This window comes from Pseudoliparis swirei, chromosome 7 (genome assembly GCF_029220125.1).
Source record: "Pseudoliparis swirei isolate HS2019 ecotype Mariana Trench chromosome 7, NWPU_hadal_v1, whole genome shotgun sequence".
Taxonomy (NCBI): Eukaryota; Metazoa; Chordata; class Actinopteri; order Perciformes; family Liparidae; genus Pseudoliparis; species Pseudoliparis swirei.
In genome coordinates this window covers 5,186,912-5,214,895 of record NC_079394.1, presented here as the reverse complement: position 1 = coordinate 5,214,895, position 27,984 = coordinate 5,186,912, and the positions used below count along the sequence as shown (strand labels likewise).

At 40.3% G+C, this 27,984-nt stretch overlaps 2 protein-coding genes across 4 annotated transcripts; one reads left to right on the top strand and one right to left on the bottom strand.

Moving 5' to 3' along the window:
* Window positions 1-9: 9 nt before the first annotated feature.
* rab11fip1a (RAB11 family interacting protein 1 (class I) a) lies at window positions 10-18,505 on the top strand. 3 transcript variants are annotated; one of them, XM_056418149.1, is made up of 5 exons: window positions 10-666; window positions 8,174-8,610; window positions 8,744-9,614; window positions 14,269-14,371; window positions 18,299-18,505. In XM_056418149.1, exons 1-5 carry the CDS (start codon window positions 317-319, stop codon window positions 18,491-18,493), a joined length of 1,956 nt encoding a protein of 651 aa, XP_056274124.1. In that variant the 5' UTR covers window positions 10-316; the 3' UTR covers window positions 18,494-18,505. The 3 variants fall into 3 exon arrangements, with proteins under 3 accessions (XP_056274124.1, XP_056274123.1, XP_056274122.1); XM_056418148.1 differs by lacking the exon at window positions 18,299-18,505 and adding an exon at window positions 14,817-16,524; XM_056418147.1 differs by lacking the exons at window positions 14,269-14,371; window positions 18,299-18,505 and adding an exon at window positions 11,655-13,375.
* Window positions 18,506-20,100: 1,595 nt separating this feature from the next.
* On the bottom strand, window positions 20,101-27,671 carry prlhr2a (prolactin releasing hormone receptor 2a). Its single transcript, XM_056419172.1, has 3 exons — window positions 27,560-27,671; window positions 24,566-25,046; window positions 20,101-22,328 (listed from the first exon to the last, which is right to left on the bottom strand). Exons 2-3 carry the CDS (start codon window positions 25,024-25,026, stop codon window positions 21,701-21,703), a joined length of 1,089 nt encoding a protein of 362 aa, XP_056275147.1. The 5' UTR covers window positions 25,027-25,046; window positions 27,560-27,671; the 3' UTR covers window positions 20,101-21,700.
* Between the last annotated feature and the right edge of the window lie 313 nt (window positions 27,672-27,984).

The window sequence follows — 27,984 nt, the reverse complement described above, 5'->3', positions numbered from 1 at the left end:
ATTGCAGAGGCAAAACAAGTGAACAGTTTTTATTAAAGAACCTCCCAAAGAAATTAGTTAGTCGCACCGCAGTGGTTTCCTGGTCGGTCGGTGAGTTGGTTAACTCGGTTTTAACTCAACTCAAGTGTTATTCGATAACGCGTTACGAATAGCATTAATGAGTACGACTTCAACCTGAGCTTCCTGAACCGAAGTCCAGCTCGGTAACCTAAACCTAGGAAGGGTTCAGCAGAAGGTTAGCCAACAGCCCGGCGCAGTAAACTCTTTAATTAAACAGTTTGGATTAACTTTTGGTCAAGATTAACGGGCTTCGGAGATGTCTCTGGGCGACCAGAGCCAGCAGTGGTTCCCTACGAGTGTCCAGGTAACGGTCCATCAGGCTCGGAACCTGCGTGCCAAGGGGAAACATGGCACCAACGACGCCTACGCCATCATCCAGGTGGCCAAAGACAAGTTCTCCACCTCCGTGTCTGAGAAATGTGTCGATCCGGTGTGGAAAGAAGAGGCGTCGTTCGACCTGCCGCTCTTCCACCTGGGCAACGGCGACCACTGCACGCTGTACGTCACCGCAATGCACCGGGCTCAGGTGGGACTCGACAAGTTCTTGGGTCAAGCTGTGGTGAACCTACTGGATCTGCACGACAACACCTCTCGCAAAAAGACCGAGTAAGTGTCTCCTGTGGCGTGGGCCTCGCCCGGCTCCCGTCACACTGTCTCGTGTTTCTTAAACTCAGGGTTCGTACGGTCATGGAAAACCTGGAAAAGTCATGGAATTTTAAAATGGTCATTTCCAGGCCTGGAGAAGTCATGGAAAATACTTAAATCACAAAAGTTTTGGAAAAGTCATGGAAATGTGTTATATTCACATGTTAATTTACGTCGAGTTTAAAATAATTCATGTTTTTGAAAGGAAGACTCAAATTATAAATTGGCATACGGCAAGTCCAAACAGATTTGCACATAAAGGATAATAGTTTGATTAAAAAAATACACATTTATATAAGTGTTTCTAAGAATAAACATGTATAGTAATGTTTATTCTTATAATCAAACTATTGTCTCTAATTCATTTGTTTCATTTAAGGTATATTGTATGCTTTGTAATTCTCATTGTTTGAATACTACATTTAAAAAAAGTTTTCATGTACACACCGAGATATCAGTTTGGTTATGGAAATTTGGTTTAAAGTCATGGAAAAGTCCTGGAATTCCATTGGTCAACATGTACGAACCCTGTAAACTGTTCCACAAAGGCCTGGAAAGGGTGAGGTCCCCTGGATTAATTATTCGTGGTAGTCATGATTTACACAGAAGTCTCCTTCTACTTCAAGGAAACGAAGCAGGATTTGTTCTTTCTTCTTTTGTTTGTGTATTTTATTCAGTAAATCAAATACAATACAATATTATTCTATATAATATACAAAAGAGAAAGACTGAGAAGGTATAGGTGGAAGCAAAACATGCTTATAAATTCCTATCCTAAATTTAAATAAAAATAAATAAGAAAATTAATATAAAGAAAAAACAACAAACAAAATAAAAAACAAAATATATTTATATATACTACCACATACATCTTCCATATAAATACGTTTTTAATCACATTTATAACTCAAGAATTGTTTTATAAATAATTCCCTTGAAAACCAAAAAGGAGTTTTGCATCCATTTCAACATTATTCCATTATTGGACTCCGACAACAGAAATGCATCTTCTTTTAATCCCTTTTGTACCGTGAACTTACAAACATCTCTCAAATCATATTTACACTCATGTATTGAAAATAAACTTTGTACACAGTCTGGCAGTGACTTTGCTTTAGCTCTGTACATTGTCTGCATTATTTTATTATAATAATCTTCCAGCTTCAACTTTTATTCCAGTTTGGTTACAGTGCAGCAGCATCCAGAACATCTCTGAAACTTTACTCAACCAACATAGTCCACTGACTGAAATGTATGTCTGCACATCATACGACTTGGAGTTAACTTAAAGCAACGGTTAACTGCAATCTGGAAATACATAGGTGGTTAAACACACTGTAAGGTGGCCCCTAACCCCACCATATCCCCGGGGTTTTATTGATTTAAAATTTTAATTTTAAGATGGATATTGTGGGCTTCTCTTGAGCATGCTCAATGGCCCAAGAGGGGTTATTGCTAAGCAGGCCGGGAAGAAGCAAGATGGCTCAAAACAAGTCCTGCTAAACCCGCCTCAGTGTTAGTGTGAATGATTATCTAATTTCTTTTAACCCGTAAGGTTAGTCTTTATAAAACTTTAACGTAGCTGGCTCATACCTTCATCATAATAATAGAGCAATGGTAATCCAACGTATGAAACACAATAAGTTCTTCAGAGCAATCAGCGGCAAGTTTAGTCTTTTATGTATGTTTTGTTGAGACAGACAATATATCTTTGAGTTTGAAAATTAGTTGTTAATTGGTCAATCCTATAGGAGCATTGCTTGAATTGCACATATGCATAAACTGAAATGAGCAGTAAGTTATCCATCCATCCTTGAGTTAGAATTGATCTTCTAATGAATCTAATCAAGCCAAGTCTTATTTTATAAACAAGTAGAGACACAAATGAACGATGCAGTTTTTTTATGACACCTTTTTTACTAAAAATACGCTTAAAATTGACTAACATATTTTACCCTCTGGGTCAATTTGACCCCACCAATTAAAACCTCCAGAAAATTATTAGAATTAATATTGTTTCCCGAGTTTAAGTGTGAGGTACTTTATGTTTGTTTGTTGACTACCTAAATAGCCCTTTAAATATTTAAAAAATTGATATTTCTTATATGTTTGACACAGTGAAAAACAGCCTGGTGTCAAATTGACCCCAAAGAACACCGACATTAAACATTGAATGGGGTCAAATTGACCCTAAAGGTAACAGGAGGGTTAAACAAGTCATGAAAAACACAATTAACCCTATAATGTTAATGTGATGGAACCTCCCTCCCCTTCTTCCTATTGTCTTAAAAGAAAAACAGAAAATTATGTAGATTGTGGGTAAACAGCCCAAGTCTTTTCTCTCTGTGAAATCAACACAAATCTTTTACTGAGACTTTTACTTCATGAATTGGTCTGATGAGTTATAACTGAGAGCTGGCATCTCACATTGCTGCGGTTAATCTTGTACATTCCTCCGGGGGTACTCACTAGCTTTAATCGCTAACAATTGCGTCTGCTCACACCCAGATATTTTTTTATGATGACATGTGCTTTGACGTCCTACGGGTGTGACCGGAATAAAAACAAAACATTGTTGTTGATTTTGGATATACACACCCTTTTTTATATAAGAGTATTTTTAAAGATATATATATATATATATATGTGTGTGTGTGTGTATATATATATATATATATATATACACACTACCGTTCAAAAGTTTGGGGTCACTTAGAAATGTCTTTATTTTTCAAAGATAAGCACTGTTTTTTCAATAAAGATAACATTAATCAAAAATACACACTATCCATTGTTAATGTGGTAAATGACTATTCTAGGTGGAAATGTCTGGTTTCTAATGAAATATCTCCAGAGGTGTATAGAGGCTCATTTCCATCACCTATCACTCCAGTGTTCTAATGGTACATTGTGTTTGCTAATCGCCTTAGAAGACTAATATCTGATTAGAAAACCCTTGTGCAATTATGTTAGCACAGCTGAAAACAGTTATGCTGGTGATATAAGCTATACAACTGGCCTTCCTTTGAGCTTGAAGTTTGAAGAACAAAATTAATACTTCAAATATTAATCATTATTTCTAACCTTGTCAATGTCTTGACTATACTTTCTATTCAATTTTCAATTCATTTGATAAATAAAAGTGAGTTTTCATGGAAGACACGAAATTGTCTGGATGACCCCAAACCTTTGAACGGTAGTATATATATATATATATATATGGGTTAATGTAGACTCTGACTTCCAAATGTGACCTTTTGTAACTACTGAGTGAGGTTGTTGGTTCCCAGTTATCACTCCACTCAGCTTTGATACAGCCCTTATATGACCTCATTCGCTTAGTTATTGTACCGTCATATCTGAAATGTTATCTTGTGTTTGCTCAGTAAGTTTGAGACACTTTTATGGCAAAGTTCATTCCTTTAGCTTCCCTGTCCACGTCTGAAGTCCTTCGCTCTGCCGACTCGGCTCGATCCCTCCGTCTCCTTTAGGATCCGATATGCGGGTCCTGGATGCTGCTGTTTTCGCCTTGAAGCCGGTGGTGTTGGATTACTGTCCTGCTTGCCTGGTCTGCTAATAAAGGGTGCGACATTGAGGACTTTGTTGTCCTGCTGAAAGCGAGCTTTGCACACAAGACGGTGCATTCGAGAAGAAAATAGGTTATAGAGTGCCGTATATTTGAGCTTGTATGAGAAAAGGAGTCGTTTATTATCACAAATCATCAGACACGAAGGCCCATCATTAAATTCAGATCATTTTTATAGCTTCTTCGAATCACTTATTTTATCCACATGATTGGATATTTTGGGGAAATGTATATTTTACAGTATTGCCACCTCTTTATTTCATGGGCTGAATCCACTCACGCATACAATACATACCGTCTCTCTTGTTAATCATTAGACACGAAAAAAAGAGAAGCGCTCTTGACAATTAACGGAGGAACCTGTCCAGCAGGACTGGGTAGAACGTGTATTAGGTATGGCGCTGTATTTCTATGCAAATAGGACAACATGTACACCCTGACCATCTGTTTAAAAATGCATTGTCTCCACCCTGCCAGCTATGTGGCCCTCCCTGCTGTATCAGATGTAGGCAAGATGAGAATTGCACCTTGCTTGGCCTGAGAGGGCGAGCTCTCCGTCCTTGTGGTTGGACCCAGTTAACAATTGACTTGGTATGAAAATGAGAAATGTTTGAATCGGGCTCCGTGCGACATCGACTACATCACGCGCTGCACCCGCCTGTGTGTTTGAGGCATGTCGGTTCACTTCACTCTCATGCTTGTTTCCTGACTGAAGAGTCGGTCTGGCGGTCTGCTACTGGGCATGACGCTGAGTAAATGTCGCAGTGGTAAACTCCATGAACTTCAGATGTTTTGTATTTAAATTGATGGTTTTCTTCACTAAGCCGCCTCCAGATTATCTCTACAAAGTTACATTGAACCTTAGAAGGACCCAACATCATGTTCTACCGAATTATCAGAGGAAACTAGAACGGGCACTCGGTAGAGCGCATACCTTCGCATATCACAAGATTGGGCATTGAATTATGAACATGTTGGCATTAGTTGCATGCCAATTGGATAGAAATTGACCGTGCTATGGTAAAAAGAAGATGTTGACCTTTTCATGACCTTGACCTTTGACCTGATCGATCCCAAAATCTAATCAAATGGTCCCCGGATAATAACCAATCATCCCACCAAATTTCATGTGATTCGGTTCAATACTTATTGTGTTATGCGAGTAACACGCATACAAATAAATAAATAAATGGCGATCAAAACATTACCTTCCGCATTTTCAATGCGAAGGTAATAAAACAATTACCTTTTTTTTCAAAATTAGTTTAATGACTGTTCTCACTCAAATTCAACCACCACCATCAAATCTCTGTCTATTTACAGTCCATTCTCCACATGTTTGCATACTATTTAAAACCTAAAGTAACACAATATTACCACTAATTAGACTCATCTGCTACATGTAAGAAATACAAAATGAACTGTAAATCGTATGATGCTTCTTAATTAGTATCCAGTCGGTGATGTGGATGAGGACGTGTGACCAAATGCAGAAGATAGGGCGGCTTGGTACAATTGTAGTTCTCATTTTGTAAGCGGTAAATGGACCTGAACTTGTACGGCGCTTTTCAAGCCTTCCAACCACTCAAATCTCCTCAACACTACATGACGTCATTCACACATCGACATGGGCTATCGGAGCCGGGCATCGGCTACAGTAGCCCCAAAGCTGCAGCTATCCTATACGCATATGTATATCAATGTACAGTTTGCATTACATTAATGGAATTACTTTAGTTTTATTGTGTGCACTTTTAATTACTCTATGCCAAAGAAATGCAGCAGACAGAGAAGGGGACGTGACGCCGCTATTATTAGCTTCTGTGACATACTGGTATGGAGGACTTAAAATGACTTGAGTATAAATAAATAAATACAAGAATAAATAAATGTATAAATAAATACAGGAATAAATAAATAAAAGAATGAATGTATAAATAAATAAATACAGGTATGAATAAATATAAGTTATAACTCAACAGGACGTCATTAAATAAATGTATTTCTACACTTCTGTATTTCTTCATTTATTTATGTCTATTTGTGTCCACACGTATTTCTTCATTTATTTATGCGTGACATTTACGTGTTCTTATATTCAATTGAGCTGGGGCGGTCCGAACCTCATTGTTGAACAGGATTTATTTATGCATTTATTTATTTATTCCTATATTTATTCATTTATTTATTTAAGTCATTTTAAGTCCTCCATATACTGGAAGGTAGCACAATCCATGTATTAAAGACGTTTTTTAAATTTTTTAAATGTTGCAGTATAATCTTCGTTCAAACCAAAGAAATAAGGACAGTATTGATGCATATTGTATTGCTCCCTGTTTTAAAAAAATGTGTTTGGCTTGCTTCAGCTCATTCAGGATGTTGGATTAATTGTAGTATGACGGTAAAGAGTTTGAAATTGTTTTAGAAAAAAAGTAAATTAGTCTCCAGATATGTGTAAAACTAAGTGACACTGTTGGAGGGTTCTGCTGTGGAGCAGAGTTCCAAGTGGAAAAGCTTGTTATAATGGGCACTTCTTCTGCATTATCTAATAATAGCAAGGACACGGCTTCATTTGTCCACGTGTCGCTATGTAATGGTGCGATAGTTCTTCAGAACACTCCTACCTTCCCCTTGCCACCGATAAGTGATGATCCTGTGCAACGGAGGTGAGCCAGGCGGCTGTAATTGTCAGGTTTCTCTGTGAATGGCATGTTCCTCTCGACAGGAACTGGAACAAGCTGTATGCCTTAATGTCTCACATGACACACGATTTAAGCATTTGAAGTTGGAGCTATTAAGAACCAGTTAATTATTACCGTCGCATTGAAAATGCAGAAGGTTATGTTTTGATCGCCATTTATTTATTTATTTATTACCTTCGCATTGAAAATGCGGAAGGTAATGTTTTGATCGCCGTGTATTTATTTATTTATTTGAATGCGTGTTATTCGCTTAAGTAAAAAAGTAATCGATTTTACGATGTGTGGATGATTGGATTATGTTCCGGACCATTTTATTAGATTTTAGGATCGATCTCGACAACGCGGTCATGGTCAAGTCTGAAAAAAAGTCAAAATTCTTTTTTTACCATCGTCATCAATCAATATCCAATTGGCCAATGCCAATGCCAAAATGTTCATAACTGTGATATGTATGCGCTTAAGCGAGTGCCCGTCGAAGTTCTAGTTATTTATTTGTACTGCGCATAACATTACACCGAATCGCATGAAATTTAGTGGGATGATTGGTTATTATCCGGGGACCATTTGATTAGATTTTGGGATCGATCGGGTCAAAGGTCAATGTCAAGGTCATGAAAAGGTCAACATCTTCTTTTTACCATAGCACGGTCAATTCTTATCCAATTGGCATGCAACTAATGCCAAAATGTGGGGAAAGGTATGTACTTCAATGAGAGTGCCCGTTCTAGTTTCAACATGTATCCATGAATTGTTCAAACAAACTATTAATTAGAAGTTACACTTTACCTGCATCAAACAGGTCTTTACTACGAATTCACTTGCAACTAGTCCCTGTACAAATCAACTTTTTTTTCAGAACCATTACCTATTTATCTGGATAAATGTCTCATTATCTGAAATAGACATACAGTATGTATCTCCACTTTGCCATGTGTTATTTATTTTTTTATTGACAAATTAATTGAGAGTCGAATGTGAGGCTAAATGATGGGATGAGTTTTATATCGGTCACATACACAGCAACAGGAAATAAACTGGGACATATTTGGAATATTTACAGTTTATTTTACAGTGAGATGGTCTAAATAGCAACAAGATATTTATAACATTTAGAATGTAAAAAGCGTATCACCTGTTCTCTTGAAATCCTAATGATCCGATTCATTATTTCTGTTTGCAGTTGGTTCAAGCTGGTTGATAAGAGTGGAAAAGATGACAAGGCGCGAGGCGAGTTGCTGCTAGATATCCAATTCATGAGAAACAACATGTCAGTTAGCATGTTAGACCTTTCCATGCAGGACAAACCGCGCTCCCGCATCTCCAAGCTGAAAGACAAAGTCCGTGGGAAGAAAAAGGATGGCTTCTCCGACTCTGCTTCCGCTATCGTCCCCCATGTCAGTAAGGTCCTCACTGACAGCGAGGGAGAAGTCGACACGCAGTCCCTCAATCAGTCCGAAGGAGTGAAAAAGAAATCTAAACTCAAGAGCCTCTTTGCTCCCAAATCCAACTTGCACCGTAAGATCTCACAGTCCATGTCTACGCTGGGGGTTCTTCCAGAGAAGAATTCATCCATCAGCGGCAGCCGCTCATCTGGCCTCAATGTGGACTCTCCTGACGGTAACTTCATATTTCTGTACCGTGTGCTCTTGTATGTTCACAGTTCTGTCTCGCCTCTAGCACGGTGCCAGTTAAATAGTGGAGTTTTTCGTGTCTTCAATGAAATCATGCTTCCTTGTCTCTCCTCCCACAGTGAAAAAGAAATTCAAATTCCTGGGACACAAGCGAACAGGCAGCTCTGACAGCAAGCACTCTCTGGGTCCGTTCTCTCTTCTGGGTCGCTCCAAGCAGAGCATCAGTGACCTGAACAGTGTGTGCATCAATGGCAGCCATGTGTACGAAGAGGACACGGAACCCAACAGCGGATCGACTCTCAGTCTGAACAGCTCGGGCCAAGGATCCGTGGAGGACATCCGCAAACACACCTCCGACGTCTCTGCAGATGCCTTTACAGGTGTACCAGTTCCCTCCTTAAAGCACGAGTCAACAGATAAGGCCATACTGGAGCAACAGCGCCATCAAGAGGAGGAGGAGGAAGAGAGAAGGCATGCAGAAGAGAGGCGCACAGCAGAGGCCAAGAGGTTGGAGGACGAGAAGTACAGGGTAGAGGCCAAGAGGCTGCAGGGGGAAGAGGAGCACAGACGTCAAGAGGAACAGGAGAGGAAGAGAAACTTCCTTGACGACGAGGCGAGGAGGAAGAAACAGAGAGAGGAGGAGGATGAAGAGGAGGAGGAAAGGAGAAAGCTCGAGGAGCAGCGGCGCAGATCTGACGAGCTCAAGCGCCAGGAGGAGGCCTCCATGAGCGACAGGCTCACGTCTCTGTTTGGAATGATCAGAAAGAAGGAGGAGAAAAAAGAGGCGCTACCCATAACGGCTCCTTTCAGCAATTCAGGAGATCCCGATGTGCTGAGCCCCCACCCCTCAGCCAATCCGTTTGAGGTCACAGATCCTGGCGTTGATGATAATGGACCAGCGGATCGCCAGAAATCCGGCGGCAACCCAAAATCCCCCTCTGCCATGCTCCTCCTCAACCGCACTGCTAAAGTGTCTGCAGTCAAACCCAGGTAGGCCTTCTCCTCAAGTTACTCTGCACTTAGCGTTCGTAATGAACCGTTGTCAGTTATGACACTGGGGTTACTGTTGGTTGCTTGGAGGGACACCATTCTTTGACTTGCATGACTATGATTGGAATACTACCATCAATCGGCAATTACACATACTATTGTCTTTTTGTTGGTATGTACATTTTATGTAACCCAAAAGGGCCTGATACTAACAGTCCCTTTGCCAAGTCCCGCCCCCCTGCTGCTACTCCTTTTAAGCTCACAGCTACCATAGAGCAAGTACCGTCACTCACTGCACTCCCTGAATACCTTAAAAAAAAAAAGAAGCTATTTCAGAGAGAAGCAGACAGAAGGGTTTACAATATATGTTTGAATGATTTATCCAAGATGTCAAACTGATTCTGCAGCTAAATCTGTTTTAAAAGATATAAGATAAAGATATCAAGAGTGAACCACCACATCACCTGGCGGTCGATGCAGAAGAAAAACAGATTCAGGAACAGCGCTGTTCCTCTTTATTCACTGTCGCAATCATGACATGGCAAAAGCAGCATGTGTATACAAAAAAAGAGTTTTCTCTTATCTTTGTTAACAATACTCAAGGATGGGGCACATTTGTATGAGATTGTCACTTTAACACTGACACTTGGGAATCCCACATGTTCCTGGATTGTGTGTCTGTGTGTGTGTAGCTGTAGACTCAACATTGTGACTGTCTTGAATGACCAAAACGTAGTGCAACGGTTGATGGACCAGTCAGACCAGTTTTGTCTCGGTGCAGATGTGAATGTGGGCGTGGCCTGTGTTTGTTAGGTTTTTGAGGAACAGGTTGTTGACTCCCCAGAGCTCACTAGGAGTGACTGGCCCGCAGTGTGGCTCTCCTTGTAGAAGTCTACGGTGATTGGAAATTAGATTTTCTTTATAGTAGTTTGTGGACTGGATCTTTTATTCTTGAGTCTAATGGTAAGGGGCTTGTTCTTGTTATTGTTATTGATGTAACGGTAGTCCTTGTTTAAAAAAATGTTCGCTAGATGACAAATATTCGTAGGCATTTAAAGTTGCTTGTGTTGATTATTGGTGATATTTTGATGCCATGTTGGAATACTTCGTATACTTAGTAGAATAATCTTAAAGCAGAAATGTCACATTGTCGTCGTTTTCATATTGGACAGTCAAACATTTTTTTTCAATATGAGCAAGTCACAGGTAGAAAGAAAAACTGAAAGGGAGAGACACGTGACGTAAAGAAGTTCTGTCTCTAGGTTGGCCATAAAGATTGAACAGTGGACCATTTCATATACACTACCGTTCAAAAGTTTGGGGTCATCCAGACAATTTCGTGTCTTCCATGAAAACTCACTTTTATTTATCAAATGAATTGAAAATTGAATAGAAAATATTGTCAAGACATTGACAAAGTTAGAAATAATGATTCATATTTGAAGTATTAGTTTTGTTCTTCAAACTTCAAGCTCAAAGGAAGGCCAGTTGTATAGCTTATATCACCAGCATAACTGTTTTCAGCTGTGCTAACATAATGTCACAAGGGTTTTCTAATCAGATATTAGTCTTCTAAGGCGATTAGCAAACACAATGTACCATTAGAACACTGGAGTGATAGTTGATGGAAATGGGCCTCTATACACCTCTGGAGATATTTCATTAGAAACCAGACGTTTCCACCTAGAATAGTCATTTACCACATTAACAATGTATAGTGTGTATTTTTGATTAATGTTATCTTTATTGAAAAAACAGTGCTTTTCTTTGAAAAATAAAGACATTTCTAAGTGACCCCAAACTTTTGAACGGTAGTGTACATCTTCTTCATAACCAATAACAGTGTTTAGGAAAGTAGTTAAGACTATATGTGAACTGTCCAAGGGCTAAATTATGTGTCTTTATAGATGGTTATTTCATAGTTTTTATTGCCATGCGAGATGCTAGTCAAGTTGGTGATGGGTTGTACATTGATGGAAATGACTTTAGATAATGTGACGGTCATACTGACCTGTAGGCCTTGTTTTCACTCCTTGGCAGATATACTCAATCTTTGGAGTCTGAGCCTGCTGAGTGCCAAACCCCCAGTCAGCTGTGTCCTCCCCCAACCACCTCTGAATCCAACCTCGCTAGTGTCCAGTTTGACTCCCCTGACACTTTCTCCAGTCTCAACTCATCTCTGGCTTCACCAAACACAAGTCAAAGCCCGTCCGGTTCTCCTCGTGGCAGCATAGAGGATTTGTCCACAGGATCCGGATCCGTGGAATCTTCACTCATGGCACAGAAGAATAGAAGATCCTCCGTACCACACTTGTACACACCACATGGGCCCAAAACTGGAGGAAATACCGGTCCTATCGGAGAGATCACTAACCCTGCATATGTAGAGAAAGATGACTCAAAACCAGTCAGAAAAATGTCTCTACCGCTTCCTGATTACAACAGCCTATTTCCTGATAAGAGACACGGAGTGAAAGGCCACACTCGATGGGACCATATCATTGCTGAGGTCAATCAGAAACACAGGGACTTTGCAGAGATGAGTGTGGATGACCCAGAGGAGAATAAACCCGGGTTTTCACTCCCACACGAGAGTCCTGCTATGCAATTACCGAAGCATTACCAATCACAATTACAGCAAACCACTCCTGCGTCATCAAAAAAAGCACCAGCCCCAGCTCCCCCGAAATCAGTAGCGCGTCCAGACCCTCCATCGGTAGCTGATTCCAGTCCAGCACAGAGCCAGAATACTGCCAGCCAATCTCTCTTGAGGTCTAATCTGCCCACGGTCCCAGGACCTGTAAACGCAAGAAGAGAAAGTCTCTCAGAGTTTTCCAGGGTTGGACCAAAGAGGGCGTTACGCCCACCAACTGGAGCAACACATGAAGCCAGACCAGCTAGCCAAATGGACTTGAAAACAACAACAACACCACATGATGAAAGAGAAGCCCAAGTCAATGTAAATATAGAGGCACCCACAGCTAAACCCAGACAGAGGGCGAGTTTAAAAGAGCCAGCAAAGCAAGAAGACTCTTCTGTGACACCAGTGGTCTCAGACAAATATATGAACAGTACCATCCAATCATTACCTAGTTCAGGTATGAACAGCATGGTCACAGGAGGCAGGCAGGCAGAGCTTGACCCATTCCCCAGTACTGAGCTTCTCTCAAAAGACCCATTGGCACAGCTGAAGCCAAACCAGGAAGTAGATCCCTTTTCCTCTGGCAGTGTACACAAAGAGCAGACAGTTGAGTATCGCGGAATGACCCCCGACGATCTTGATCGCATTTTTAGTCAAGAGAAACAGACGGGTTTATTTTCTGATTTTAAGAGCAGCGAGTCAGACAAACACACCGAGGATATGAACAAAGATGCAGATCCAACTAATGTCAGTCCTGTTTTCCATGCGAATTCACAGAGACGACGACAAAGTATACCGTCCTCAACTCTCTTTGATAGAAAGACTTCCAGGTCTCCACAAGAGCCAGTACAGGAAGAAGAAAAAACCATAACGGAAGCTAATCCATTCCACTCCGCAAAAAGTGTCAGGAATGGGTCCAGAACACAGAAGTCTTCAGATGATGAGAGAACCATCCAATCATCACCTAGTTCAGGTATCAGCAGGCAGCATGGTCACAGGAGGCAGGCAGGCGGAGCTTGACCCATTCCCCAGTTCTGAGCTTCTCTCAAAAAACCCATTGGCACAGCTGAAGCCAAACCAGGAAGTAGATCCCTTTTCCTCTGGCAGTGTACACAAAGAGCAGACAGTTGAGGATCGCGGAATGACCCCCGACGATCTAGACACCATTTTTAGTCAAAAGAAACAGACAGGTTTATTTTCTGATTTTAATAGCAGCGAATCAAACAAACACACCGAGGATATGAACAAAGATGAAGACCCAACTAATGTCAGTCCTGTTTTCCATGCAAATTCACAGAGACGACGACAAAGTATACCGTCCTCAACTCTCTTGGATAACAAGACTTCCAGGTCTCCACAAGAACCCGTACAGGAAGAAGAAAAAACCATAACGGAAGCTAATCCATTCCACTCCGCAAAAAGTGCGAGGAATGGGTCCAGAACACAGAAGTCTTCAGATGACGTGAGAACACATAATGCATTTTATGGAAGCAAAGATCAATGTGGAGCTGAACCGTTGCGCTCTACGTTGAAGGAACCCCTCGAGGTGCATGTGGAGGAAGTGGAACCAGATTCTCCCACGGGAGGTTATTCTGGGGGAAAGGCGTCTTTGCAGGCATGGGTCTCCCCTTCGGATGTTCAGCCTGTCAGTGCTCAGAATAGCAATGGAGGTGGGCTAGCCTTAACTCTACGCAGGTGAGATTGAACAGGCAATTTACAAAGAATGCATTTGTGGACTGTTTATCTTGGCTTTTGGATATGGCGTCTGGCTTGCTGCGGTTGGATGGGGAAGCTAATACGGTGTTGGGATTTGCCTTGGGTGAGACTATTTGGAAAGCTGGTGGTTTTCAGGCAACTTTTTTCGTTTCGAGTTTAATTCTCAATGTTGCACCTGGATTAAAATGGAATGATGTGGAAAATGAAGGGGAAAACAAAATCTGTGAAGTGACTGTTGTACATATTTGCAGTAATCCCTTTAAGGGTGTTACAATAATTGGTGTGCTCTCTTTACAGGCCTCATCCTGTGAAGCCCATGAACTCAGAGAACCAGCAGCCAATCGGCAGCTCTGTTGTGAAAGAGAAAAAGGTCCGCAAGAGCGCGCCAGGGAAGGTTCAGGTACAGTTCTCTTGACATTTATCACAAACTGGGACCAAAAAACATCCGCATAGGCCCCCACTGGAGGAACTCTGGGACACGATACATAAACTCTCATTTTACTCTATATCATAATTGAGTTACTCGTAAATGATTCATGGATTTAGATTATTAACTTCATGAAGAAAAATTACAGGCAGCGTCAATGTTTTTTCTTCTTCGCTGCTGTCGATTCTGAAACTATTATTAAATATTGACTTGGAAGTTTAATGTTTGACCGTGGAAATAGAAATTTGAGAAATGATTCTTACCACAAGGTCCTCTTGCCTTTTTCACTCGGCAAGGGAAGTTTTGCTCAAAGTAAGGAAGGTCAAACCATCCCTTTGAAGGTCGAATATGTATTGAATCGATCAATATGTTTTCATAGAACGCTCGGACTGAATTCTCTTTTCCTCATCCCCTCCAGGTGGCCAACCTGGTGGATACTGGTCCTTTCACTCAGCTGACCCAGGAGGAGTTGATCACAATGGTGGTGAGGCAGCAAGCCGACCTGTCCAAGAAGGAATCTCAGATCGTGGAGCTCGAGGAGTACATTGACAACCTGCTGGTCCGCGTCATCGACGAGCAGCCGGGCATCCTGCAGTTTGATAAACCGGCGTAAGGTAACGGCTGCTGCGGGCCGGAGTCGCTCTCAAGGACGCGGCGTGGCCGTTGTGTGACGTCCTGTTGTCGCCGAGCAATGCGAGCTCATCTTAAAGCGAATGCACTTTCTTAGCTTCGGTCACATTTTTTTTTGGAGAATGCTGGATGTTTTAATAACACTTAATAACTCGCTGGGAAGCACAGATGTAACTTTTTTTCAGTACCGATATCTTTGGGTATTGCCCGGTGGCGAGTACCGGTCAGATACCAGTGTTAAATGAACAAGCTGTAAATTAATACATAGATATAAATGTAGTGTATTTTTATGTATTCAAATAATGGTACCCGGTAGCAGACTGGCCCATGGTCACAGAGGACAGATCCAGCTATTTGAGTCGGTATTGGACCGATATCGGATATCATCATCGGTATCGGTGCATCTTTAATAACAAGCAAGTAACACATCTTTATCTGAGCAAGTGAATGTATTTGTTTTAACACTATGGTACTGGGATTTGCTTTTAAAATCGTTCTACTTGGGTGGAGCTTTATTTTATGTACTAATGATGTAGATACAATTTTTTAAATTTTTTTCAAATATTATTACTTTTATTATTATTTTTATTATTATTATCTGGCCTTTTTAACTCTTTACACTGGTCTTTAACTTATTTCTGTGCAATGAATGATATACATAACCTTAAACGACCATCCTAATTCAAGATTAAGATTGTTTGTGTAACAGGGGCACGTCGACTTTTACCACTGAACTCTTTTTGTTGTGTTTCCTTCGCTGAACCTTTTGACTTCATTAAAAAACATTCCTGCACATTAGAACTCACCACAGACGAATGTGAGCTGGTCGTCCAGTCCTTAAAACATAATGTGCCTCTTTCTGTTTCTGAGAGTTGTTATTCAGAATACCAGCAATAAATAAAAGCAAGCAGCTGCTATGTGTTGTGCATAGATTGAAATGCACGGCGGCAGGTATATCGGTTTTTCATACATGTGATTGTTATGAAGCCTGTGCACATTGTTGAAAATATTATGCAAGTAGATAATAATGTGAGCTTGATGATCACTGTAGTCTTTGTGTTGTGATTGTTGATTGAAAACCAAAAGATAATCAAAAGGAAATGATCAGAGACACTGTAATTGACTCTGTATCAGTAATAACCAACCAGCCTTGTCTTTGTAACTGAATCAAACTAATAAATGAACATATATATATTTTTTTATATGACAATATTATTTGATCTTTTGGCAGTCATAGCAATATTAATCCTGAGAATGTACATGTTGTGCCTTCAAAATGTCTTAATGAGTCGTGTGTCTGGATGGACAGTTGATGGCTCCTCCTCTTCTTGTACCGGAGCGAGAGCTCAAATAATGTGCAGCTTGATGCACGAGCGTCTGTAGTCTCACATGCAGCCTGATGTAATAATAATTCTACAGTCGATGTAAAACCTCTGAAGAATGTGACACTGAGAAAAATGTGGTTTTATTTTAAATAAAGACACTCATTATTTAAATTGTTTGTATCTGTGATTATTATTATTTGTACAATTGGAAATAAAAATAACTAAATACATAGTTTCATTAGTAATGACCATAATTGTCATTTTATAAGCACTCAAACAAGTTACATAATGCTTTTACAACAGTTTTCACTTTATCTATCAAGTAAGCAAACCAGTGGCTCTCACATAATATATTACGAATATGTTGCCATGGAAAGAGAGCGTGTTTGTTTTTTATGGTGATTAAAACAAATGGAACTTTGTGTCTCGTAAATGTTATCAAGAATTAATCATTATTAAAAAAAAAAATCTAAACTTCCAATTAAAAAATTAATTAGGACAGACATGTCAAAAATGGAAATACAAATACAGAACACACTATAGTTTTTTTTTAATAGAATATGTCTGGCTATATTCTATGAGAAATGAAGGGGGGAGAGAAGCAATTAACTGATTGCGTTGTATTTTAAAAGTAATATAAGACATGAACGTGATGGCTGTGTCTACTACCGCGCACTTAACGAAGTACACTGCAATGCAGTGCACTGCAATTCAGTGCACTGCATTGCAGTGCACTGCGTCGCTGATGAAGTGCTGTCTCAAATGGAACACTTAACCGTTAACCACTTGGCGGAAGTGACGGACGCAAATCTGTTCACGGCACCCGCGAAATTAAGCCGGGAGTGACATATGCAAATCTTCTTGCGATCCCGTAACCCTTAAAGTGACAAAATGAATGCACTTCTTACCCCTTTCTCCACCCCATGTGGAAACTGCGATACCTCCACAATCGCGGCAGGAGCCTCCGCCTTCTGGCTGAAGTCGAGATGGTATATGTACATTTAATTGTGATTTTGCCTTACCTTCACAGCATAGCTTCATGTAGTAGTTGCAATTAAATTCTCCTCGCTAGGTATGCTAAATTCTCAATTATCTTTGTCAGAAGTAGCCTTCTTCTTTGCAATCCACATACACACCATATGGAAATAAAACATGACAACTCTGTACATGTTTGTCTTTAGATTCCAATTAGTTTTAAGAATTATCCACTGAAATGATAGGCATCATCTGGGTGAATTCACACAGTAATAGGCCTACTTTGACTGACTGTACTTTATACACATCTCTGTTGTAGTGAAGTTTACCCTGATACAGGAATCAATGAGCAATTGAACACACAGGCATATTAATTATTGTTACAAACATGCATCAATTCTAATATAAATCAGAAAACGCAATAAAAGACTACAAAACCTCAATGACAACATTTTATTGATAAAATGACTTACATATTAATATAATCTTCCTTCCTTCCTCCACACACTCTACAGCAGCCACCCAGTCCCAGGCGGCGCCTGCCGTATCAATGTTGCAATGCCACTGCTGGCGTTACTGTGATGGCCACAGTGACATGAGGGTGGACTTCAGGCTCACTGAGAGTCATTCAACGCCCTCATGGCTGTGTTGGGCACTGACTGACCACGGTTGGGGCCAACTTCATGAAGAAAAATTACAGGCAGCGTCAATGTTTTTTCTTCTTCTCTGCTGTCGATTCTGAAACTATAATTAAATATTGACTTGGAAGTTTAATTATTGACCGTGGAAATAGAAATATGAGAAATGATTCTTACCACAAGGTCCTCTTGCCTTTTTCACTCGGCAAGGGAAGTTTTGCTCAAAGTCAGGAAGGTCAAACCATCCCTTTGAAGGTCGAATATGTATCGAATCGATCAATATGTTTTCATAGAACGCTCGGACTGAATTCTCTTTTCCTCATCCCCTCCAGGTGGCCAACCCGGTGAATACTGGTCCTTTCACTCAGCTGACCCAGGAGGAGTTGATCACAATGGTGGTGAGGCAGCAAGCCGACCTGTCCAAGAAGGAATCTCAGATCGTGGAGCTCGAGGAGTACATTGACAACCTGCTGGTCCGCGTCATCGACGAGCAGCCGGGCATCCTGCAGTTTGATAAACCGGCGTAAGGTAACGGCTGCTGCGGGCGGAGTCGCTCTCAAGGACGCGGGCGTGGCTGTTGTGTGACGTCCTGTTGTCGCCGAGCAATGTAGCTCATCTTAAAGCGAATGCACTTTCTTAGCTTCGGTCACATTTTTTGGAGAATGCTGGATGTTTAATAACACTTAACCGCTGGGAAGCACAGATGTAACTTTTTCAGTACCGATATCTTTGGGTATGCCCGTGCAGTACCGGTCAGATACCAGTGTTAAATGAACAAGCTGTAAATTAATACATAGATATAAATGTAGTGTGTTTTTATGTATTCAAATAATGGTACCCGGTAGCAGACTGGCCCATGGTCACAGATGACAGATCCAGCTATTTGAGTCTGTATCGGACCGATATCGGATATCATCATCGGTATCGGTGCATCTTTAATAACAAGCAACACATCTTTATCTGAGCAAGTGAATGTATTTGTTTTGACACTATGGTACTGGGATTTGCTTTTAAAATCGTTCTACTTGGGTGGAGCTTTATTTTATGTACTAATGATGTAGATACCATTTTTTTATTTTTTCAAATATTATTACTTTTATTATTATTATCTGGCCTTTTTATCTCTTTACACTGGTCTTTAACTTATTTCTGTGCAATGAATGATATACATAACCTTAAACGACCATCCTAATTCAAGATTAAGATTGTTTGTGTAACAGGGGCACGTCGACTTTTACCACTGAACTCTTTTTGTTGTGTTTCCTTCGCTGAACCTTTTGACTTCATTAAAAAACATTCCTGCACATTAGAACTCACCACAGACCTAATGAGCTGGTCGTCCAGTCCCTAAAAAATAATGTGGCTCCTTCTGTTTCTGAGAGGTGTTTTTCAGAATACCAGCAATAAATAAAGCAAGCAGCTGCTATGTGTTGTGCATAGATTGAAATGCACGCGGCAGGTATATCGGCTTTTCATACATGTGATTGCATGAAGCCTGTGCACATTGTTGAAAATATTATGCAAGTAGATAATAATGTGAGCTTGATGATCACTGTAGTCTTTGTGTTGTGATTGTTGATTGAAAACCAAAAGATAATCAAAAGGAAATGATCAGAGACACTGTAATTGACTCTGTATCAGTAATAACCAACCAGCCTTGTCTTTGTAACTGAATCAAACTAATAAATGAACATATATATATTTTTTTATATGACAATATTATTTGATCTTTTGGCAGTCATAGCAATATTAATCCTGAGAATGTACATGTTGTGCCTTCAAAATGTCTTAATGAGTCGTGTGTCTGGATGGACAGTTGATGGCTCCTCCTCTTCTTGTACCGGAGCGAGAGCTCAAATAATGTGCAGCTTGATGCACGAGCGTCTGTAGTCTCACATGCAGCCTGATGTAATAATAATTCTACAGTCGATGTAAAACCTCTGAAGAATGTGACACTGAGAAAAATGTGGTTTTATTTTAAATAAAGACACTCATTATTTAAATTGTTTGTATCTGTGATTATTATTATTTGTACAGTTGGAAATATAGGTAACTAAATACATAGTTTCATTAGTATTGACCATAATTGTCATTTTACAAGCACTCTAACAAGTTACATCATGCTTTACAACAGTTTTCACTTTATCTATCAAGTAAGCAAACCAGTGGCTCTCACATAATATATTACGAATATGTTGCCATGGAAAGAGAGCGTGTTTGTTTTTTATGGTGATTAAAACAAATGGAACTTTGTGTCTCGTAAATGTTATCAAGAATTAATCATTATAAAAAAAAAAAATCTAAACTTCCAATTAAAAAATTAATTAGGACAGACATGTCAAAAATGGAAATACAAATACAGAACACACTATAGTTTTTTTTTTATAGAATATGTCTGGCTATATTCTATGAGAAATGAAGGGGGGAGAGAAGCAATTAACTGATTGCGTTGTATTTTAAAAGTAATATAAGACATGAACGTGATGATTGGTAAGATCTTTTCATGGTATCTCTTGACAAATAACAATATAAATCATGGTTACGAGCCTCATCCTTGAAGTGCATTAACAAATATGTTTCATAATATACAAGTTGAACTAATAATTTACAAATGTGAGGCTACTCAATGCAATCGTATCAGTACAACCACATGGCAGTCCGTTCAGGCTTAAAGGAGAACGCCAACAATGTTACACATCTATGCGAGTTTATAGTTCTTGGAGAGTACACAAGCGTCTTTGAGATTTTTATAAAGCGCTATATAAATCTAAAATATTATTATTAATATTACATATGCATTGATGAAAGAATGTTACGATTGCTCTGGCTCCAGAGGAAGCTGCTCGTAATCTGATATTGCTCCAGTGTTGTCACTCGAGGCAACGCTGGTTGGTGCTGAAGACTACAAGTTTGAACAATAAATAAAAGTAAGAGAGGATAAAGAAAGAAGTTAGCCGACCTCTCTGGCCCGCTCGTAACCTCTGCTTGAGGCGTGCCATTGAAGGGATCATTTGTCATAACAAGTAACACCTGAAACTCCAACCTAACTGAGGTTGAGCTGCATTGTGGGTAATGTAGATGCCAGCTTTTGACGAGAAGAATGTGTGTAAAAAGAAAAAAAGAAAGTCATTGATCATAATCATTTCAAACTGTGCACTGTTAACCCTCCTGTTACCTTTTGGGTCAATTTGACCCCATTCAATGTTTAACGTCTCTAAAAAAATGATTGACATCATTTCTTTTGCTTCATATTTCATGACTTTTCCTAATTTATTGGGGACAACTGAGAAAACCTAAAATTCAAATGATATGTTTTCAATGTCCTGTACACGACTTGTAAATTTGACCCCAGGCTGTTTTTCACTGTAAAACATATGAAATATCAACTTTTTTTATTTATTTAAAGGGCTATTTAGGTAATAAACAAACAAACATAAAGTGACACTTAAACTTGGGAAACAATATTAATTTTAATAATTTTTTGGAGGTTTTAATTGCTGGGGTCAAATTGACCCCGAGGGTAAAATATGTGAGTAAATTTGAAGGTAACAGGAGGGTTAAATGAGTTAGTGTTAGTTAAAATATGTTTTTTTAATACTGGGCGATACTGAATTATGGTCCTCATAATGTGGCTACCTTGCTTGAAGTGTGATCATTATTCAACTCAACAACTCTGCGTTGCCTTTCTGTCCAAAGCGGCGGCAGTTATGCAAGTCGCCCGAAACACGGCAGCTTCACAACGTGGCGCAGTGATTGGCCGACAATCCGATGCGACGGCGGCGGCACGTGAACATTTTGCGGAGCTCGGCGCGGAAGCGGTCGTGTAGCCAGGCGTAGAGGAAAGGATTGCAGCAGGACGAGCTCATCGCGCACAGGTGACACAGCAGCTGGATGAGCAGAAAGTAGCGCTTGTCGATCAGGTCGATGTCGATGTCGCGCAGCACGTTGAACACGCTGATCGGCATCCAGCAGACGCCGAACGCCGCCACCACCAGGCTCACCAGCCGGAAGGTCTTGCGTTTGCGCACGCGCTGGGCCTGCGCCTGGCTCTGGGTGCGGTGGCCGGGGGCCACGCAGTTCCGCAGCTTGACGGAGATGCACAGGTACGAGATGCAGAGGGCCGACAGCGGCAGGACGTACGTGATGAAGAGGGTGCTGTACGCGTAGGCCAGCCGCTCGCGCTCCTGGCCCATCCAGAACTCCTCGCAGATGGTGAAGCCCTCGTTCTTAAACGCCACGTGGTACGTGTGCGCCACGGCCGGAGCCACCAGACCACAGGACAGCAGCCAGATGGCAGACAGAAGGTAGGTGCACGCCGAGATCGAGATGCGCTTCTTCAGAGGATGGACCGTGGCGTAGTATCTATGGAGAGACGGAAGAGATCGGCCTGCATTCGTTTTTACCAGAGTGTAAGAGCCAAATGCATCGTTACCGTCGCATTGAAAATGCGGAAGGTTATGTTTTGATCGCCGTGTATTTATTTATTTATTTGTATGAGTGTTCCTCGCATAACTAAAAAAGTATTAAACCGAATCGCATGAAATTTAGTGGGCTGATTGGTTATTATCCGGGGACCATTCGATTAGATTTTGGGATCAATCGGGTCAAAGGTCAAGGTCACGAAAAGGTCAAAATCTTCTTTTTACCATAGCGCGGTCAATTTTTATCCAATTGGCATGCAACTAATGCCAACATGTTCATAATTCAATGCCCAATCTTGTGATATGCGAAGGTATGCGCTCTACCGAGTGCCCATTCTAGTTTCATTTGTTATAATAATTTAGTTTAAAAAGATTAAAAAAGGTAATTGAAGATAAATCTTTTTCATTATGATTTGAAAGAATATTGAGGTTAACATATATAATTTAGTATTGTATTTAAAAGCTGAATAACTTGTCAGAATATAAGCTTCCCATCAGATGACGTTACGTCAGTATCAGTGGCGGCTCGTCCATAGGGGGCGCTAGTGCGCCGCCCCTCTTAAAATTTGGAGATGAAAAAAAAAAAAAAAAAAAAAAATCCTGTCAAAAAACATTATATGCCAAATCATTTAAATAGTAAATATACCGTGTTGACGCGCTAAATGTGTGTGGGAGACCGTAAGCCCCTGTCAACAACCACTTAAGTTAATGTGAAAAAATATAATATATCGCCATTATCACGGAGAGAAGCCCCTCCCCTTTTTCGGGGCGCTGGTCTAACGTGTGTGTACGGCATCGATACAACATTTCAGTCGTTTTGGCAATGACCGGCTTCACATTGGCGGATGAAACCGGGAATCTTGGTGCGCACAAATGTGCGCACGCGATTGGATTATTCGGCAGATCAGAGACCCGTATGTTCCCTCAGCCCATAGAGCAGTGTTGCCAGGTCCGCGGTTTTCCTGCAGAATCGGGCCACTTTTGAAGTGTTGCGCGGGTTGAATTTGTTGTCCTTGGTTCGGGTAGACCTATTTTGCATGCAAATTACATGAATATCTTTAAATAAAAATCCATATTTTAAATGAAATAATTTATTCATACCCAAATCCTACCAAACTGACTCCAGATCAGCGTACACACATTTTATTTATGATAATATACTGTATCTAATTACACAAGGCCATTTTAGGACCTAGGTGAAATAACTTGAGGGAAAACTGCTTTTAATGCTGGCAAACTAAACATATGTTGTTACTTTGTAGATATTACAATACATTTGGCAATGATAGCAATGCTGTTGGACTTTAAAAGCAGTGTATATGGTTTGGCACGGGCATATTTTTGTTTTGTTTGCCAACTTGAAAGAGAGGCGGGCTAAATTTCTTTACAAGTAGTGGGGCCAATGTACAATGTGATTCATCTCTTTCTGAATCCAATGTTTCGTTTGTTTCGTTGTTGTGGACAGTGTTGAGCACTGTGTTCTTGAAATAAAGCTTTGTTACAATATTCTACTCAAAACCTCTTTTCTTCTCATTGTGGAGTGCTATTTAAACCGCGCCGCCCAACTGCGCCCCCCCAAAAAAAAATTTCACCAGCCGCCACTGGTCAGTATAACACCTGCGTGTTGGACTGTCGGTCCAGATTTGAGCTCAGATGTTGGAAGCGACATAGTTTTTTGACCGTGGGAACATGTAACTTTACGTTTTCTCGTAAACATTTTTTATGGAAGAACTACTCGTCTCACTCGCATGTCAATATATAGTTTCTAAGACTGAACTCAAAATTGTGGTACAGAAGACCCAGAACTATACGGAGTGCCACTACACAGAGTTTGATTGTATTCTCTTTTTCAGCTGTTGGGAGAAAAATACAGTCAAACACAAGTGAATTAATGAATATTGCTTGCTGGGCTGTTTCCTCAAAAACCTCCATAGAAAGCAATAAATTCCCAATTTTTTTATTATTTTATTTTACATTTATTTAACCAGGAAATGCCTCATTGAGATTAAAAATCTCCTTTACAACTATTGCCAAAATGTTCATAATTCAATGCCCAATCTTGTGATATGCGAAGGTATGCGCTCTACCGAGTGCCCGTTCTAGTTTTTCTATTGGTTCACAACACGGGGGGCTCCGGCGGTATGAGGCATGTTCCCAGTCTGTCCGTATAGGTCTTACCTGTCCACACCGATAGCGGTGAGAGTGAAGACCGACACGTAGACCGTCACCGGCTGGATGAGGTACACCAGGTAGCACATGAAGCGGCCGAACACCCAGCCGCGTGGGTTGAAGGCGTAGGCCAGTGTGAAGGGGACACATGTGGCACACATCAGCATGTCCGAGAAGGCCAGGTTTCCGAGAAAAAAGTTGGTGACGTTGTGCATCTTACGGGTGCGGCATATGACATAGAGGAGCAGGTAGTTGCCGAAGACGCCCACCAGAGCCACCAGAGTGTAGCAGGGAATGATGAGCAGCTTGAAGGACTGCAACAGCTCCACGTCCACGAACTGGGGGCTGCGCCCGGAGGAGGCGTTCTGCAGCGCCACCTCAAAGGCCGGACCCGTGTCGTTTCCATGGACCTCGTGCATCGCGCACGTGGAGGTGAGCTCGGCTGCCCAGCCGCTGCCTGCGTCCTCCATCGCAAAGGGCTGACGTCAACCTTGGAGGGGGAAGTTATGATTATAATAAAATACAAAGCAGGTATTTAACCACACGCGGGGAACTCTCCGTCAGTCCACGAATACACTGAATGACTGATGAGCATATTCATTGAATGTGTTTTAACTCTAATCTGTCCTTCTGGTCACATGACATCTCTTACACCTGTCCATCCTGGAGAGGGATCCTCCTCTGTTGCTCTCCTGAAGGTTTCTTCCCTTTCTTCCCCGTGAAGGGTTGTTTGGGAGTTGTTCCTGATCCGATGTGAGGTCAAAGGTCAGGGATGTCTGTGTACAGATTGTAAAGCACTCTGAGACAAATTTGTAATTTGTGAAAATGGGCTATACAAATAAAATAAAATGAATTGAATTGAATAAATGATACTGTATAGACACATTTCTGTTGTATATATACATATATATTTTATTTCATATTTTACTTGTATACTTGTATACATCTATATCTTTCACTTGTATACATTTCTATCTTTCATCACTGTTTTTTATATTTTATATTTTATTTTGTATTCTCGTGTGTTTAGTTTATTGGTGCTGCTACTGCTTCGACAAATTTCCCCTTGGGGATTAATAAAGTATTTATCTATCTATCTACAGTCGATTAATTGTCTTCAATGTAAATGTCCCTTTTGAGTGCTGATATAAGATCTACAGATTAGTGAACAATTTCTTCTTCTAGTTCTTGTTTTAGTCTTGTAGCTCCAAAGGGGAAACACTTGTATTGTACAGTCTCCCATGGTGAACTAATTGATGAGTTTGAAGTCTAAAATTAGAAATGTGATTATTACATCGTCTTCCTCAGTGAGACGCATAGAAAATGCCTTTCAGCTATTTTATTAGAGTTTTTGGAAGTTACAAAAAACGATGAATATGTATAGCAAATTGTGCTCCGTCGGGCTATTATCTCCCCATATAGCCTGTGTGGAGTGTTTATCGCACACAGGGTATGGTCTGCACCTTACATTATTTCAATGCAATAATATTTAGCTTGTGGCAGCTTGAATGTATGAACACATTTAGATTAATGCATACATGTTGAGCAGAGGAATAATGAATTCACTCAGCAGTGACGCAATCTGCAAAGACTTGTTGCATTTTGAATTTCAGGTCGAGACTATATGTTTGTGAGAATTGACCCAAAAAAAACGAAGAAAAAAATTACAGAAATGGGCACAATATTCACCAGATGGCAGTAAATACACAGCCCTGAAGTTACCAGTAGAAGATATATTACAATCATAATTAAAACTGAAGATGAATTCAATCGTTACAGTATAAATGGTGTTTCTTTTTCGACTAACAACCGACTCAGGACCACATGTGCAGTTTTGTAAAGATGTTTTTTGTGGATATTTCTTATGTTATCTCTAAACTATTGTCTCTATAAGCTCCCTCTGATTGATCACGATAATTGAAGTCTAAAATCACTTTCAGATATTATATCGTCGCGCAGGATGCTCAGCAGCTACGGACAATATCGGATAAAGATACACACACAATGCATGTACAGGACTGTCTCAGAAAATTAGAATATTGTGATAAAGTTCTTTATTTTGTCAATCATGCATTCTTGATTCAGTCACAATCAACTGAAATATTGCAACCTGCAAAAAAAAAAAAACATGGGCATTCTGGATTCATTACAAATCAACTATGATATTACATCCTTTTATTCTTTTAATATTGCTGATTATGGAAGCCACAGTTAAAAAAACTAAAAACCTATCTCATAAAATTTTAATATTTCCTCAGACCAAGTAAAAAAAGATTTATAACAGCTGAGTGTTTGTCAAAGGGAAACCCTTGCAGTGTTTCAGAGTTAATTGAACAATTCAAGTGATTTGTTTAATTACTTTTTCACATATTCTTTATTTAGAGAGATAGATGAGTTTTTTTCAAGCTGTGTCATAATCAGCAATATTAAAAGAATAAAAGGCTTGCAATATTTCAGTTGATTTGTAATGAATCCAGAATGCATGACATTTTTGTTTTTTGAATTGCATTACAGAAAATAAAGAACTTCATCACAATATTCTAATTTTCTGAGACAGTCCTGTATACATCATAAGGCAGAGGAAAACTGTCACTTTTTATTCACAGAATATAATAATACTGAAAATATTAAATATGGTTATAAAAAAAAGATATACAGTATGATTGGTTTATGCTTCTGCCAAGCAGACTAAATAGTGATATAATCTTATTTTAACTGTTTAGTTGAACAACCATCGAGACATTAAAAGACATTCACTGTATCTTGGTTATCTCAAAAAGACAAGCAGACTTGGAATGCTGCGTTGCAATAAGAATAATAAACTAAAAAGTCTCTATCGAACATATCGATCCTCTCAACTCAAGCATCCTCGAATAAGAAAAGCGTTTTTTTTTTTAAATCATACGTGCTGCTCTGACTTGAAGTTACAGCCTCGATGTGGGCTGGATAACATGCGCCGCATTTTGCGTTTGGAATTGGAGAGAAAAAAAGTATCACACCTACCGAGTGTTGGTCCTTTCAGATGCAGGATATGAATACCGGAGAGATGACGCACGCAGCCCGGTGCGCTCCTCGCGCATGTCGGCTTCGCGTGGTGCGCTGAGGTGCTCTGGTTGGAGCCGGAACGCGCGCGCGCATCAGTATCGATCTGGATCGCGAGGACTTGTGTGCCAATGTTTCTCGGTGTTAATCGCGTGTTTCCCTGGCGATCAACACGTGGCTGCCGGGGATGGCTCTCTTTTATATCTGCCTTTAAAATAGACGGACGGCTCTGATGACTGAAGTCTGACGCACGTGGAAGACATAGAGTCTCCATAGAATCAACTGGAAACCATCCATACACGAAATCTATTTAGGTTGGAGGTTTTTACATTTCTACATTTTAGGGTCTCAACTATCTATTCTTCACTAGGGACTGTATGACATAG

Bases quoted from the DNA above. Each gene is read 5' to 3' on its own strand.
- prlhr2a (XM_056419172.1), bottom strand. From the start codon at position 25,026: ATGGAGGACGCAGGCAGCGGCTGGGCAGCCGAGCTCACCTCCACGTGC. The intron at 22,329-24,565 runs GTAAGACCTATA...GTCTCTCCATAG, and splicing joins ACCGCTATCGGTGTGGACAG to ATACTACGCCACGGTCCATC.
- rab11fip1a (XM_056418147.1), top strand. From the start codon at position 317: ATGTCTCTGGGCGACCAGAGCCAGCAGTGGTTCCCTACGAGTGTCCAG. The intron at 667-8,173 runs GTAAGTGTCTCC...TTCTGTTTGCAG, and splicing joins ACCTCTCGCAAAAAGACCGA to TTGGTTCAAGCTGGTTGATA. The intron at 8,611-8,743 runs GTAACTTCATAT...CTCCTCCCACAG, and splicing joins CAATGTGGACTCTCCTGACG to TGAAAAAGAAATTCAAATTC.